Here is a 13,870-nt window from a genome sequence, read left to right as displayed (position 1 = left end):
GGAGGAAGCGCCACAAATATGCCCATTGCCAATGATGGGGGAGCCCAGTACATAAGTGCAAAAACCAAGGCTGAAGCATTTGCAACCATCTTGAACCAGTAATGCCAAGTGGATGATCCATTTCGGCCTCCTCCTGAGGTCCCCTGCATCACAAATATCAGTTCAGCTAATTCAATTCACTCCACATGATACCAAGAAAAGGCTGAAGGCACTGTATACTGCAAAGACTACAGGACCTGACAATATTCCGGCAATAGTATTGCAGACTTGTGCTGCTAATCTTGCCGCGCCCCTAGCCAAGCTTTTCCAGTACAGCTACAACATTGGCATCTACCCAGCTATGTGGAAAATTGCCAAGGTGTCTCCCGTCGATAAAAAGCAGGACAAATCCAAGCCTGGCCCATTACTGCCCAATCAGCCTACTCTCAATCATCAGCAAAGCGATGGAAGGCGTCGTTGACAGTGCTATCAAGCAACACTTGCTCAGCAATAACCTGCTCACTGATACTCTCTTTGGGTTCTGCCAGGGCCACTTGGCTCCTGACCTCATTACAGCCTTGGTTGAAACATAGACAAAAGAGCTGAACTCCTGTGGTGAGGTGAGAGTGACTGCCCTTGACATCAAGGCAGCATTTGACCGAGTGTGGCATCAAGGAGCCCCAGCAAAACTGGAGTCAATGGGAATCAGTGGGAAAACTCTCTGCTGGTTGGAGTCATACCTAGCACAAAGGAAGATGGTTGCGTTTGTTGGAGGTCAGTCATCTCAGTCCTAGAACATTACGCAGGAGTCCCTCAGGGTAGTGTCCAAAAGCCACCCACCTTCAGCTGCTTCATCAATGACCTTCCCTTCATCATAAGGTCAGAAGTGGGAATGTTTGCTGTGAATGTTCAGCACCTTTCACAGCTCCTTAGATACTGAAGCAGTCTGTGTCTGTATGCAGCAAGTACTGGACAGCATTCAGGCTTGGGCTGATAAGTGGCAAGTGGCATTTGTGCCAGCGGAGTGCCAGGCAATGACCATCTCCAACAAGAGAGAATCTAACCATCTCCCAATGATGTTCAATGGCACTACTATCACTGAATCCCCCACTATCAACATCCTGGAGGGTTACCATTGACCAGAAATTGAACTGGACCAGCCAGATAAATACTGTGGCACAAAAGCAAGTCAGAGACTGGGATTCCTGAGGCGAGTAACTTACCTCCTGACTCCCCAGAGCCTGTCCACCATCTACAAGGCACAAGTCAGGAGTGTGATGGAATACTCTCTACTTGCCTGGATGAGTGCAGCTCCAACAACAAGCTTAACACCATCCAGGACAAAGCAGTCCGCTTGATTGGCAACCTACCCACCACCTTCAACTTTCACTGCCCCCACCACTGATGCACAGTAGCAGCAGTGCGTACCATCTACAAGATGCACTGCAGCAACTCACCAAGGCTCCTTAGACAGCACCTTCCAAACCCGTGACCTCTACCACCTAGAAGGACAAGAGTAGGAGATAGATGGGAACACCACCACCTGGAAGATCCCCTCCAAGTCACTCACCATCCTGACTTGGAAATATATCGCCGTTCCTTCACTGTCGCTGGGTCAAAATCCTGGAACTCCCTCCCTAACAGCACTGAGGGTGTACCTACACCACATGGACTGCAGCGGTTCAAAAAGCAGCTCACCACCACCTTCTCAAGGGCAATTAGGGATGGGCAATAAATGCTGACCTAGCCTGTGATGCTCACATTCCAATAGGAAATTCAGGAGAGCCTTCTGTACTCAGAAAGTGATGAGAATGTGGAACTCACAACAACAGGAAGTGGTTATTGTGGTGAATAACATAGATGTATTTCATGGATCAGCGTGTTGGCATGGATCAGTGTGTTGGCATGGATCAGTGTGTTGGCATGGATCAGCGTGTTGGCATGGATCAGCGTGTTGGCATGGATCAGTGTGTTGGCATGGATCATTGTGTTGGCATGGATCAGTGTGTTGGCATGGATCAGTGTGTTGGCATGGATCAGTGTGTTAAGGTCTGGCCGTCCCCCCCCTTGGAGCTCAGGGTGTTAGGGTCTGAGTGCCCCGGAGCTGGCCAAAGGGGCGAGCCCTGGCTGCTTGGACTGAGTGCCTTAGGGCTTGAGGCCCATGACTCAGGTGTGCCCTGTCAGGTGTTCCTCAGGTGGGGTCAGCCAGGCCGCAGTGGCGCTGCAGGTAGAGAGTGGACTAGTCTATGCTCCTCTGTCCTTTCAGGAGAAGACGATCCATAAAAACATTGAAAGGTTGCCGACAGGCAGAGGCTCCCCAAACCTCCTAATCCTATCCAGATTCGAGCAGGAGGCCTTGGAGCTGGGGAAGCGCCACCACCTCAGTCACCCGGCCGCGGAGAGGCTGGGGTGTCAGACGAGGGTAAGGGTGCAGTGCACAGAGGTGAGAGTTTCGGATGGTGCAGACATTCTCGTGTAGTCTCATCATTGATGGGAGCCTCAAAACTGGATTCCCCATTGATCATTGAAAGATGATGACACCATGATGCAGATCTCCATTGTCTCACCAGGGTGCCTGGCATGCACAGTGACAGAGTGATGACTTTAACTAATGACATGTCCCTGTTCTCCCTCAGATTCGCCAGCACCCACTCAATCGCAGGACCCCGAAGAGCCGCCCCTAATGCCAGAGGATCGCCAGGCTTCACATGCACCTGTGTCACACCCACTCTCTGAACCAGGCACCAGCGCAGATACCAGCACCTCGGTGGGCATTATATCCTCGGCTAGAATGTCAGAGCACAGCGGTGAGGGCACTTCACACTCGCTTGAGGAGCAGGCAAGAGGTAGAGAGTGCCCAGGGATTCATCCTCTATGGCCTGTGGACCTCTGTCAAGATTCTCTTCCTCCAGTAGGTCCCCCCTTGCCAGTGCCAGATTGTGGAGAGTGTAGCATGTGACCACGATCAGTGACACCCGCTCTGGGGAGTATTGTAGTGCTCCCTCTGAATGGTCCAGGCATCGGAAGCGCATCTTCAGAAGACCTATGGTCCTCTCTGTCACTGCCTTTGTGGAGGCATGACTCCTATTATAACGCTGCTCTGCCTCTGATCTTGGATGGCGGAGAGGCATCGTAAGCCACCCTTTCAACGGATAGCCCTTGTCACCCACCAGCCATCCATCCAGCGGGGCTGGAGCACTGAAGAGCCTCGGCACCTGGGAGTGTCTCAGGATGTAAGCGTCATGTGAGCTGCCAGGGTACCTTGCACAGACTTGTAGAATCTGCATCCTGTGGTCACACACTATCTGGACATTCATGGAGTGAAATCCCTTCCTGTTGACGAAGGCACTGGGCTGACCCACTTGCGCCTTAATGGCCACATGTGTGCAGTCTATTGGACCCTGGATCCAGGGGAACCCAGCTGACAAGCCTCTGGCTCACTTAGCCTGGCTGGCCTCATCCGTATGGGAATGAATAAATGTCATTATCAGCCTGAACAGAGCTTCTGTCACCAGCTTGACGCAACTGTGGACAGCTGATTGGGACACTCCACACAGATCCCCCACTGACCCCTGGAAAGAGCCAGAGGTATAGAAGTTGAGGGCCACTGTGACCTTCAGAGCCACTGGCATGGGGTGTCCACCCACACAGTCGGTGCTGATCTCAAGCCCAATCATCTGAAAAATGGAGGTCACTGCCTCCCTAAAGAGACAGAGCCCCCTTCAGCATTGCACCTCGGTCATATTGAGGTAGCTGCATCACCGCCTGTAAACCCTGGCAGCAGGATAGTGGCGTCTTCTGCAGCCCCTTCCACCTTGAACTACCTGCTGACCCTGCACTCCTCGTGCCTGCGCCTCTCCTCCCACAGGTAGCTCCCCACTTCTGGCTCTCTCTCCCTCCTCAGAGGAGGTGCCTCCAGCAGAAAGCACAATCCCCATTACCAAGGTCGCTGATGGCTGTCTGATACCTGGAATGGTCGACATGATCAAAATCCTCCGGGGGCCTTGGAGACACCAATGAGTCCTGAAATGAAGCCGGGAAATGCTAAGAATGAAGCTCAGAACTGAGATGAAGCTGTCAAGGTCAAATAAGCAACCAGCAGCAAATATCTCCTAAACTCCTCGTTACTCACACTGGCAATGCTGTTGACCCTTTTTATCCCGCCCTTGGATGAGGTTTTGCAAAATGTGGGCTGCCCCGCCTGCCTGTTTTGCCCGTGCGACGAGCGTGAAATCGCACGGGCAACGTAAGATCAGCTTCAGTTGGGTTTTTAATGGCCTTAAGTGACCTCTTCATTGATGGCGGGTGCGGCTCTGACTCCGCGTGCGCCCGCCGACCTGAAGATTGCGCACATGTGGGATGATCTCGGGACGCTCGCCCGACATCTTGTGCTATTTTACGCCCCATCAGGTTGTCCGCGAGGCGTAAAATTCTGGCCGATAAATACAAGAGGGAGAAAAGATTAGAAGGATATGTTGATGGGGTTAAATGAAGAGGAGTGGGAAGGGGCTCGTGTGGCGCATAGACACTGACATGGGCTAGTGGGACTGAATGACCTGTTTCAATACTGTAAATACAGTACTGTAAATTCCATGCACTGTCTCCCAAAGTGAAAATTCATTATGCTTGTGAGTAGATGAAGAATGGCAAGGGCATTGTGTGAGCACATTAATAGAGGAGATTATAAAACACCATGGCATCAGCAGCATAGTATAAACATTCATTCCCCACTCACACATTGGGTTAATGAGTGAAGACTGAGTGCAGCCTTCATAGCCTGGTATGTTGCTTCACCTAAGGGATTGTGTTGGTCAGATATCAGGCAGGCATTTTTTATTTTGGCTGACAGTGTTCTCACAACCCATTTTGACATCAAACAGCAACAGAAATAATGAGAGAGGCTCCCAACGGTGAGAAACGGGAGGAGAAAGGAATTGCTTTTGGCAACATGGAAACCTGCCCGAACTCAACGAGTTCAACGAGGCGGGACCTGATCCTGCTGGATTCTCTGCTGCATTGTGTGACCTTGGTGAACTGTACCCAGCAATACTGGGCACTTTGGGAAGGGATTACGTTCATGCCCAGTCTGCAGACAGATTAGGACAAAGCTAATGATAAGGAGCTTGAGTTTCCTGAATATTTGGCACCTGGTTTAAGGTGCCTGTGTTTTTCGCTGAAATTTATACCATTGGAGAATCAACAGATCAAAGGGTGAATCTAGCGCAATTTTGTGTCCAAGTGATTCTAACACACTGGGCTTCATCAATGAAGGTATTGAGAACAAAAGCAGGGAATTTATCCTGAAGCTTTATAAAGCCCTGGTTAGGCCGCAACTGGAGTATTATGTCCAGTTCTGGCCACCACACATTGAGAAGTATTCTGAGCGGGTGCAGGGGAGATTTACCAGAATGACTCCAGGAATGAAGGATTTTAGCTACAAGGTTAGGTTGGAGAAGCTGAGGTTGTTCTCCTTGGAGCAAAGGAGATTGAGGGGAGATTTGATAGAGGTGTTCAAGATTATAACAGGTTTAGATCAGATAGACAAAGAAAAGCTGATGGCATAAGGATTAAGGAACATAGATTTAAGGTTTTGGCAAGAGATACAGGAAATGTGAGGAAGAACTTTTCTACACAAGTAGTGGCAATAACCTGTGGAAGTCGTTGTCTATTAGGATGGTGGAAGTGGAGATGATTAATGATTTCAGAAAGAAATTGGATGACAACTTGAAGGAAATAAACTTGAAGGGTCGCAGGGTTGGGCTGGGGGAATGGGACTGACTGGATTGCTCTACACAGAGCCAACATGGACTTGATGGGCCAAGTGGCCCTCCTCTGTGCTGTAATGAGCCTATGATTCCATGACCGTAGTAATTGGGAAGAGTGTCGTAAGAAAGTTACAGCTCAGCAGTGAGTTCTCTTGCTTGGAGAAGAAATCAGAAGGAATTGCTCATTGTTTTTGCAATGGCCATGTTCAGTCCTAGTTCTGATGAGCTCCCTGTTACGTGTCGTGTGCTTGAGAGCAGCAGTAACTTGCATTTATCTAACACCTTTAATGCCCCAAGGCACTTCACAGGAGCAATCATCAAACACAGTTTGACACCGAGGAAATATTAAGACAGATGAACAAAAACTTGGGCTGAAGCAGATGTTAAGGAGTGTCTTATAGGAGGAGCGAGAGGCAGAGAGCTTCAGTGAGGGATTCCGGAGCTTAGGACCCAGACAGCTGAAGGCACGGCCACCAGTGTTGGTGTGATGAAATGGGAGATGGATGAGAGACCAGAATTGGAGGAGTGCAGAGATCTCGGAGGATTGTAGGGGCTGTAGGAGAGGGAAGGCTGAGGCCAGGGAAGGATTTGAAAACAAGGATATTAATTTAAAAATCTAGCTGTTGCTGGACTGGGAGCCAATGTAGATGAGCAGGCACAAGGGTGATGGATGAATGTGGCTTAGGACATGGGCAGCAGAGTTTTGGATGAGCTGCAGTTTGAATGTGGCTCTTTCCCTGCTTTACATAGGGAGACTTTGACTAAAACTGAGAACCCCTTCCCCGCCCAGTGCCTGAAAGATGAGTGTGGTATGAATAGGCTTCTAGGTCAACATCCTGTTTTCTGGCTGATTTTCTCTATCAGCCCCTTGGAAATCCAGTTCTGCTTTTGGCATTGCTGAGAAAAGAGACATGCAGTCAAAGCTTTTTGTCTTGCACTCATCAGGATAGATGCAAGAATATCAAATTTCAAAGGGAACAACACTGCCTGAGGAAAGATGTGCTGATCGGTAGGCAAGACGGGTCTGATTGGTCAAGACGTTGCCATGGTGAATGCACCAGGGAGCTATTGGGGTAATAGCTTCCTGGTGCATTTGCCATGGCAACGTTTTGGTAGCATCATTGATAGAGGTGGCAGCTGCCAAGGCTGCAAGGAGGACAAGAGGACGCCACCATGCTAAAGAGATAAAATATTGATGTGCAAGGGCCAGGCATGCTGGGCACAGCGATTGGAGGGGTGAATCCTAAAGCGGCAAAATTGGGGCCGGGAAGCTGCTGTGAGAGATCGCCCACATGTAGCAGGCGTCCTCCTCACCCAGCGGGGAGGCCATTCCGATGCAGTCTGGTAAAATGACCATCAATTGGCCAATTAATTGGATCAATTGGCCACCCACCTCCATTTGGCCATGCTGCCATTTCCGATATTGAGAATAGTGCCTATATCCCCTGGCAGTGGGAACACATTGGATTTCCCTCCCGACATCATTTTATCTCCCCTTGCCCTGGCTGCCAGCATCTCCAATGGGGCTGGTCGCATTCCAGCCTCGGTGTCTGCATGGACCCTGTGTGTTGATACTTTGACCATATGGACCCTGTGTGTTGATACTTTGACCATATGGACCCTGTGTGTTGATACTTTGACCATATGGACCCTGTGTATTGATACTTTGACCATATGGACCCTGTGTGTTGATACTTTGACCATATGGACCCTGTGTATTGATACTTTGACCATATGGACCCTGTGTGTTGATACTTTGACCATATGGACCCTGTGTATTGGTAATCTCCGACTGTATGGAACCTGTGTATAGATATTCTGACCATATGGACCCTTATTGATTTCAGGCATTTTAATTGGTTTTATTTGCTAAACATATGCTCTATGGTTTAATTGCAGGTCTCCTGGGAATGTCAGAGGATGGTCAACTTTCCACTTCTTGTAGAGACTCCCTTGTGAGTATTGACTGCAAATAACTTGATATCAGTCAATCTTCTAGCAGCAAATATTTCTCATTATCATCTTTTTCTCTCTGGTTAATTGTTTGTTTTGACAAATTTCCTTCCTTTCTCATGAGGGTTCACCCAGACAGACAGACACACACACACACACACAATAAGAGCTCAAACTCAAACACAGTGATCACACACCACATATGCACACACGCTATATTCATGCGTGATGTTCGTTCTTCAAGACGAAGATGACCATGTTCATCACGTGAGGTGTTTGGTGAAGCTCCGGTTGGTATGTAGGTGAGCGCTAAGGCTGATCTATGCCTGGAAAGTTCTGCTGATAGGACAGGATACTGCAGACAGTTGAGTTTTGGATGAGCTGCTAACTCAGGATTTTCTCTCCTTGCCTCTGAAGTGCACTTGCATATTTGAAGGAGGCCACGTTGTTTTGTTATTTGGTTGTGCCTGGTGAAGTGATCCTGAGTGAGCTTCATGTACCTCGTGCATAGATGCTACACGCACAAACCTAACCCAACTTCAGACATATTTCACACACGCACAGTGATGGAAATAGGCAGCCTTAGTGCTGGCACGAATATGAGGTTGGAAGCTCATCTTGGGATCAGATGTGACCCCAAGGTTGCAAACAGACTGAATTCATCTCGGGCAGTTGCCACAGAGGAGGATGTGGTCAGTAGCTAGGGAATGGAGCTTGGAGTGGGGACTGAAAACAATGGCTTCAGTCTTCCCAATATTTAATTAATGAATTCAATCCGATAACTTAGCAACAGTGGAGGAGTCGAGAGAGGTGGCGGTGAGGTCAAACTGGGTGCTGTCAGTGAACGTGCAAACTAACACTGTACCTTCAGATGATGTTGCCAAGGGCCAGCATTTAGATGAGAAATAGGAGGGGGCCAAGGATAAATCCTTGGGGGACACCAGAGGTAACAATATGGGAGCAGAAAGAGAGGCCAAGGCAAGCAATTCTCTGGCTGCGATTAGATAGATAAGAATGGAAGCACCCTGTTGGGAGACAGATGTTGGAGAAGGATGGTTTGGTCAACAGCGCCAAAGGTGGCAGACAGATCTAGAAGGACATGGAAAGAGAGCTTCCATGTAAATTTGTTCCTCTATTACTTTCCCAATAGTTGGTGGCCAACAGAATACACATTACAGCAATGTAATGGCACCCCTATTGTTCCTTACCTCTGACCAAATAGATTTTGGCCTTGACCCTAAGTGCAGGATTTTCCGGTCGCCGGGTGGGTGGATCGAAATGGTCGGCTGCCTGTGATTGGCCCCCAGACCGCGATTTCATGCTGGCCGTGGCCAATGAACAGCCAGCCCCGTGTGAAAGGTGCACTGAGGAGCTCAGCGCTGCCGAGGGTGGGGGGTGGGAGGAGTCTGTGCGTGCGTGGGGGGAGTGCACGCTGAGAGCTCCCTGAAGGCACAGAGCTACCTCAGTGAGCTGAAGAATTGTACAGTCAAAGGGAAAGATTTTAAAAATGTTAAGAACATGCCCCAACATAGAACTCAGTAACAGTAGCAGGAACATAATAAAAGTTACGTCTAAAAATGTTTATTTTTTAAAAAATTACTGTTGGAAACCTCACCCTGCCCGTGGATGAGGTTTCATAAAACAATTCAAAGGCCGCCTGGCAGATTTGTTCCCCCGACAACAGTAAAGGTCGGACGGGCGGTGAAAAATTCAATTCAATTACTTGATTCAGGGCCTCAATAGGCCTCTTAATTGTCGGCGGGCGCGCTGCCGCCTCTCGCGCGCCTGCCGACCGGAATACCGCGCGGGTGCGCGATGACGCCTGGACGCTCGCCCGATGTCACCGCGCGCCACTTTACGCCCGATCGGGCCGGGCACCCGCCCACCCACGGGGCGTAAAATCCTGCCCAAGGACTTCCTTTCTCTCCAACACTGCCACTCCTCCTCCTTCCCTATCTTTCGTGGGCACCTTTTATCCAGGGCTATTGAGTACCCTGTTCTAGCCCTGTGCATTTTTTGAGCCAGCCACAATATTGTAATTCTATGGAGCTATCTGCACCTGCAGCTCACCAGCGTTAGGTGCGCATTCACATACATGCACAGTAAACTTAACCTAGACCTTATTAAATCGGCTCTCTGTGCAGTTTGGCTTTCCTCTGGAATAATACCTTCTGGTTCCCTGTCAAGTTAGTTTAAACTCTCTCCAGTGGCACCAGCAAATTGTCCTGCACGGAAGTTGGTTCAGTTGAAACCCATCCGGCCTGATCAGGCCCGTGGCCTTTTTCCGAAGCCTCATCCACGGCCTAATTACTGCACTTTAAAATTTAAAGGGACAGGCACCTGGGAATTAGGCACAGCAGGAGGGCACAGCCTGACCTTTCTGTACTGGTTAATCCAGGGGGCAGAATCTTTCCCTCGTCGGGCGGGCGCGCGCCCGATCTGAAAGGGAGTAAGATAGTGCGCGGTGACGCCAGGCGAGCGTCCCAGCCAGCGTGAAATCACGGTCGGGGCCCCATCGCGGGCAGCGGGCGGTTTAGCGGCTGCCCCCCCGAGCTCACCCGCCACACCCAACCGACGAGGTAAAAAAATCCTGACCCAGATCTATTCTGCACCAGAGGGGAGTTTATAACTCCCCGAGTCACTCAACATCACCAACACACCCCCTCCCCGTATCTCAGTGCCACCAACCCACCCTCTCCCCATACCTCTCAACACCACGAACCCACCCGCACCCCGTGTCACTCAACACCACTAACCCACCCACACCCCGTGTCACTCAACACCACTAACCCACCCCCACCCCGTGTCACTCAACACCACTAACCCACCCGCACCCCGTGTCACTCAACACCACTAACCCACCCACACCCCGTGTCACTCAACACCACTAACCCACCCACACCCCGTGTCACTCAACACCACTAACCCACCCACACTCCGTGTCACTCAACACCACTAACCCACCCACACCCTGTGTCACTCAATGCCATGAACCCACCTTTTTCCCAAATTCCTCAACCCCACTGACCCAGCTTCTCCCAAAAATCAGAACGCCACCTACCTTTCTCCTCATACCCCTCAACCCCACCAACTCACTTTCTCTCCATATCCCTCAATCCCAGCAACCCATCTTCTCCCCATATCCCTCAACCCCGCTAACTCACTTTTTCCTCATGTCCCTCAATCCCAGCAACTCACCTTCTCTTCAGCTCCTTCAATCCCACCTTCTCCTCAACCTACCCAGCCATCTTCACCTTCTCCTCAACCTGCCCAGCCATCTTCACCTTCTCCTCAACCTACCCAGCCATCTTCACCTTCCCCTCAACCTACCCAGCCATCTTCACCTTCTCCTCAACCTACCCAGCCATCTTCACCTTCTCCTCAACCTACCCAGCCATCTTCACCTTCTCCTCAACCTGCCCAGCCATCTTCACCTTCTCCTCAACCTACCCAGCCATCTTCACCTTCCCCTCAACCTACCCAGCCATCTTCACCTTCTCCTCAACCTACCCAGCCATCTTCACCTTCTCCTCAACCTACCCAGCCATCTTCACCTTCTCCTCAACCTACCCAGCCATCTTCCTGTCATACCTCACAAAATTAGAACTGGGCCCTTCAGGGGTGATATCAGTAAGCCATTGCTTCACATGAAAGGCAGTAAAATTGAAATCTCTCCCCCAAAAAGCTGTTGAGGCGGGAGGGTGGGGGGTCAATTGAAAATGGCAAAACTTTAAAACTAATAGCCTTGTTAGGCAAGGCTATAGAGAGATATGAAACCACGGGAAGAAAATAGGGTTAAGATGCAGATCAGCCATGATCTAATTGAATGGAGGAGTGGGCTCGAGGGGCTGAATGGCCTCCTCCTCTGCCTATGTTTCCTCAACTCCGCCCACTCACCGCTAAGCGTTTGTCAGGCTAAGAAGATGCGTCACTTTGGTAATGACCTGTGAGTGTCTGAAGGATGAATTCTGAGGAGATTTTCTGATTTGCAGATTCAAAAGGAGCTACTTCACAAGGAGGTAGAAAACTTTCTATGAACCAAAGAGGATTATCACAGCGATTTAGTGTCAGTCTGAAGCCAACATGGAGTCTGTAGCCCAGTGTGAAGTAACCAAGGTAATGCAGCGAGTACCATCTCTTGGAAGCTACACTTTGTGTATCAGACGCCTGATGTTAAATGCAGCTGGTAACCCAGGCAATGGAGGTTAAATCCACTTCCTTACTGGTACACTGACAGCTGGAAGCATCCACATTCAACTCAGGTGTGAGAAGATTCTGTGCCTTCATCTGTTTAGCAGTGTCTGCACCACAAGAAAATATGTTTATGTCTATTAGGAACAGAAAGAGGCTTCAGCAACCACCACTACTCACTATATTCCTCACTCCCACCATATCCCTCGTAGCCACCATATATTTTTTATTCGTTCATGGGACATGGGCATCGTTGTCTAGGCCAGTATTTATTGCCCACCCCTAATTGCCCTGGTTCAGATGGCATTTTAAGAGTCAACCACATTGCTGTGTGTCTAGAGTCACATGCAAGCCAGACCCAGGTAAGGATGACATATTTCCCTTCCTAAAGGAAAACCAGATGGGTTTCCATGATAATTGGCAATGGTTTCGTGGTCGTCATCAGGTTTTATTTATTGAATTCAAATTTCACCATCTGGCCATGTTGATTTGAACCCATGTATCCAGAGCACTACCCTGGGTCGCTAGAATACTAGTCCAGTGATAATACCTTCCCCATATCCCTCACTGCCATCTTCACCCTCACTGCTAGCATCTTCCTCACTCGCACCATCTCCCTCAGGGCCACCATCCCCCTCACCCCCACCATCTCCCTCACTCGCACCATCTCCCTCACTCCCGCCATCTCCCTCACTCCCACCATCTCCCTCAGCCCCACCAACTCCCTCACTCCCTCCATCTCCCTCAGCCCCACCAACTCCCTCACTCCCTCCATCTCCCTCAGCCCCACCATCTCCCTCACTCCCACCACCTCCCTCAGCCCCACCAACTTCCTCACTCGCACCATCTCCCTCACTCCCACCATCTCCCTCATTCCCGCCATCTCCCTCACTCCCACCATCTCCCTCAGCCCCACCAACTCCCTCAATCCCTCCATCTCCCTCAGCCCCACCATCTCCCTCACTCCCACCATCTCCCTCAGCCCCACCATCTTCCTCACTCGCACCATCTCCCTCAGCCCCACCATCTCCCTCAGACCCACCATCTCCTTCACTCCCACCATCTCCCTCTCTCCCACCATCTCCCTCAGCCCCACCATCCTCCTCACTCGCACCATCTCCCTCACTCGCACCATCTTCCTCACTCGCACCATCTCCCTCACCCCCGCCATCTCCCTCACCCCCGCCATCTCCCTCACTCCCACCATCTCCCTCAGCCCCACCAACTCCCTCAGACCCACCATCCCCCTCACCCCCACCATCCCCCTCACCCCCACCATACCCCTAACCCCCACCATCCCCCTCACCCCCACCATCTCCCTCACTCCCACCATCTCCCTCACTCCCACCATCTCCCTCACTCCCTCCATTTCCCTCAGTCCCACCATCTCTCTCAGCCGCACCATTTCCCTCAGTCCCACCACCTCCCTCAGTCCCACCATCTCGCTCAACCCCACCATCTCCCTCCCTCCCACCATCTCCCTCGACCCAACCATCTCCCTCACTCCCAATATCTCCCTCACTCCCAATATCTCCTTCACTTCCACCATCTCCCTCACCCCAACCATCTCCCTCACTCCTGCCCTCTCCTCAGCCCCACCATCTCTCTCACTCCTACCAACACCCTCACTCACACCCTCTCTCTCACTCTCACTGCAACTCCCACCACCACATCCCTCGGCCCCACTATCTCCCTCACCAGCACCATCTACCTCACTCCAACCATCTCCCTCGCCCCCATCACAACTCTCACCCCCATCTCCCTCAGCCTAACCATCTTCCTCCCACCATCTCCCTCACCCCTGCCACCTCCCTCACCCCAATCATCTTTCCCACTCCTAGCATCTCCCTCATCCTCAGTATCTCCCTCACTCCCACCATCTCCCTCACCCCAACCATCTCCCTCACTCCTACCCTCTCCTCACCCCCACCAAGTCTCTCACTCATTCCATCTCCTCTCTCCTACCATCGCCCTCACTCATA

At 50.8% G+C, this 13,870-nt stretch overlaps 1 protein-coding gene across 5 annotated transcripts in view; it reads left to right on the top strand.

Moving 5' to 3' along the window:
- LOC144671311 (uncharacterized) overlaps positions 1-13,870 on the top strand; it is an 88,401-nt gene that overhangs the window by 56,505 nt on the left and 18,026 nt on the right. For all 5 annotated transcript variants that reach the window (XR_013573902.1, XM_078533123.1, XM_078533124.1 and 2 more), the window contains 2 exons: positions 7,644-7,699; positions 11,690-11,813. Coding sequence is in view for 4 of the 5 variants with exons in the window: in XM_078533123.1 (XP_078389249.1) it covers positions 11,781-11,813 (33 nt within the window). In the remaining variant the exon portion in view is untranslated. The remainder of the gene's footprint in view (positions 1-7,643; positions 7,700-11,689; positions 11,814-13,870) is intronic.

Source organism: Cetorhinus maximus, chromosome 32, assembly GCF_964194155.1.
Source record: "Cetorhinus maximus chromosome 32, sCetMax3.hap1.1, whole genome shotgun sequence".
NCBI classification, from domain to species: domain Eukaryota; kingdom Metazoa; phylum Chordata; class Chondrichthyes; order Lamniformes; family Cetorhinidae; genus Cetorhinus; species Cetorhinus maximus.
This window is presented reverse-complemented; position numbering and strand designations above follow the sequence as displayed.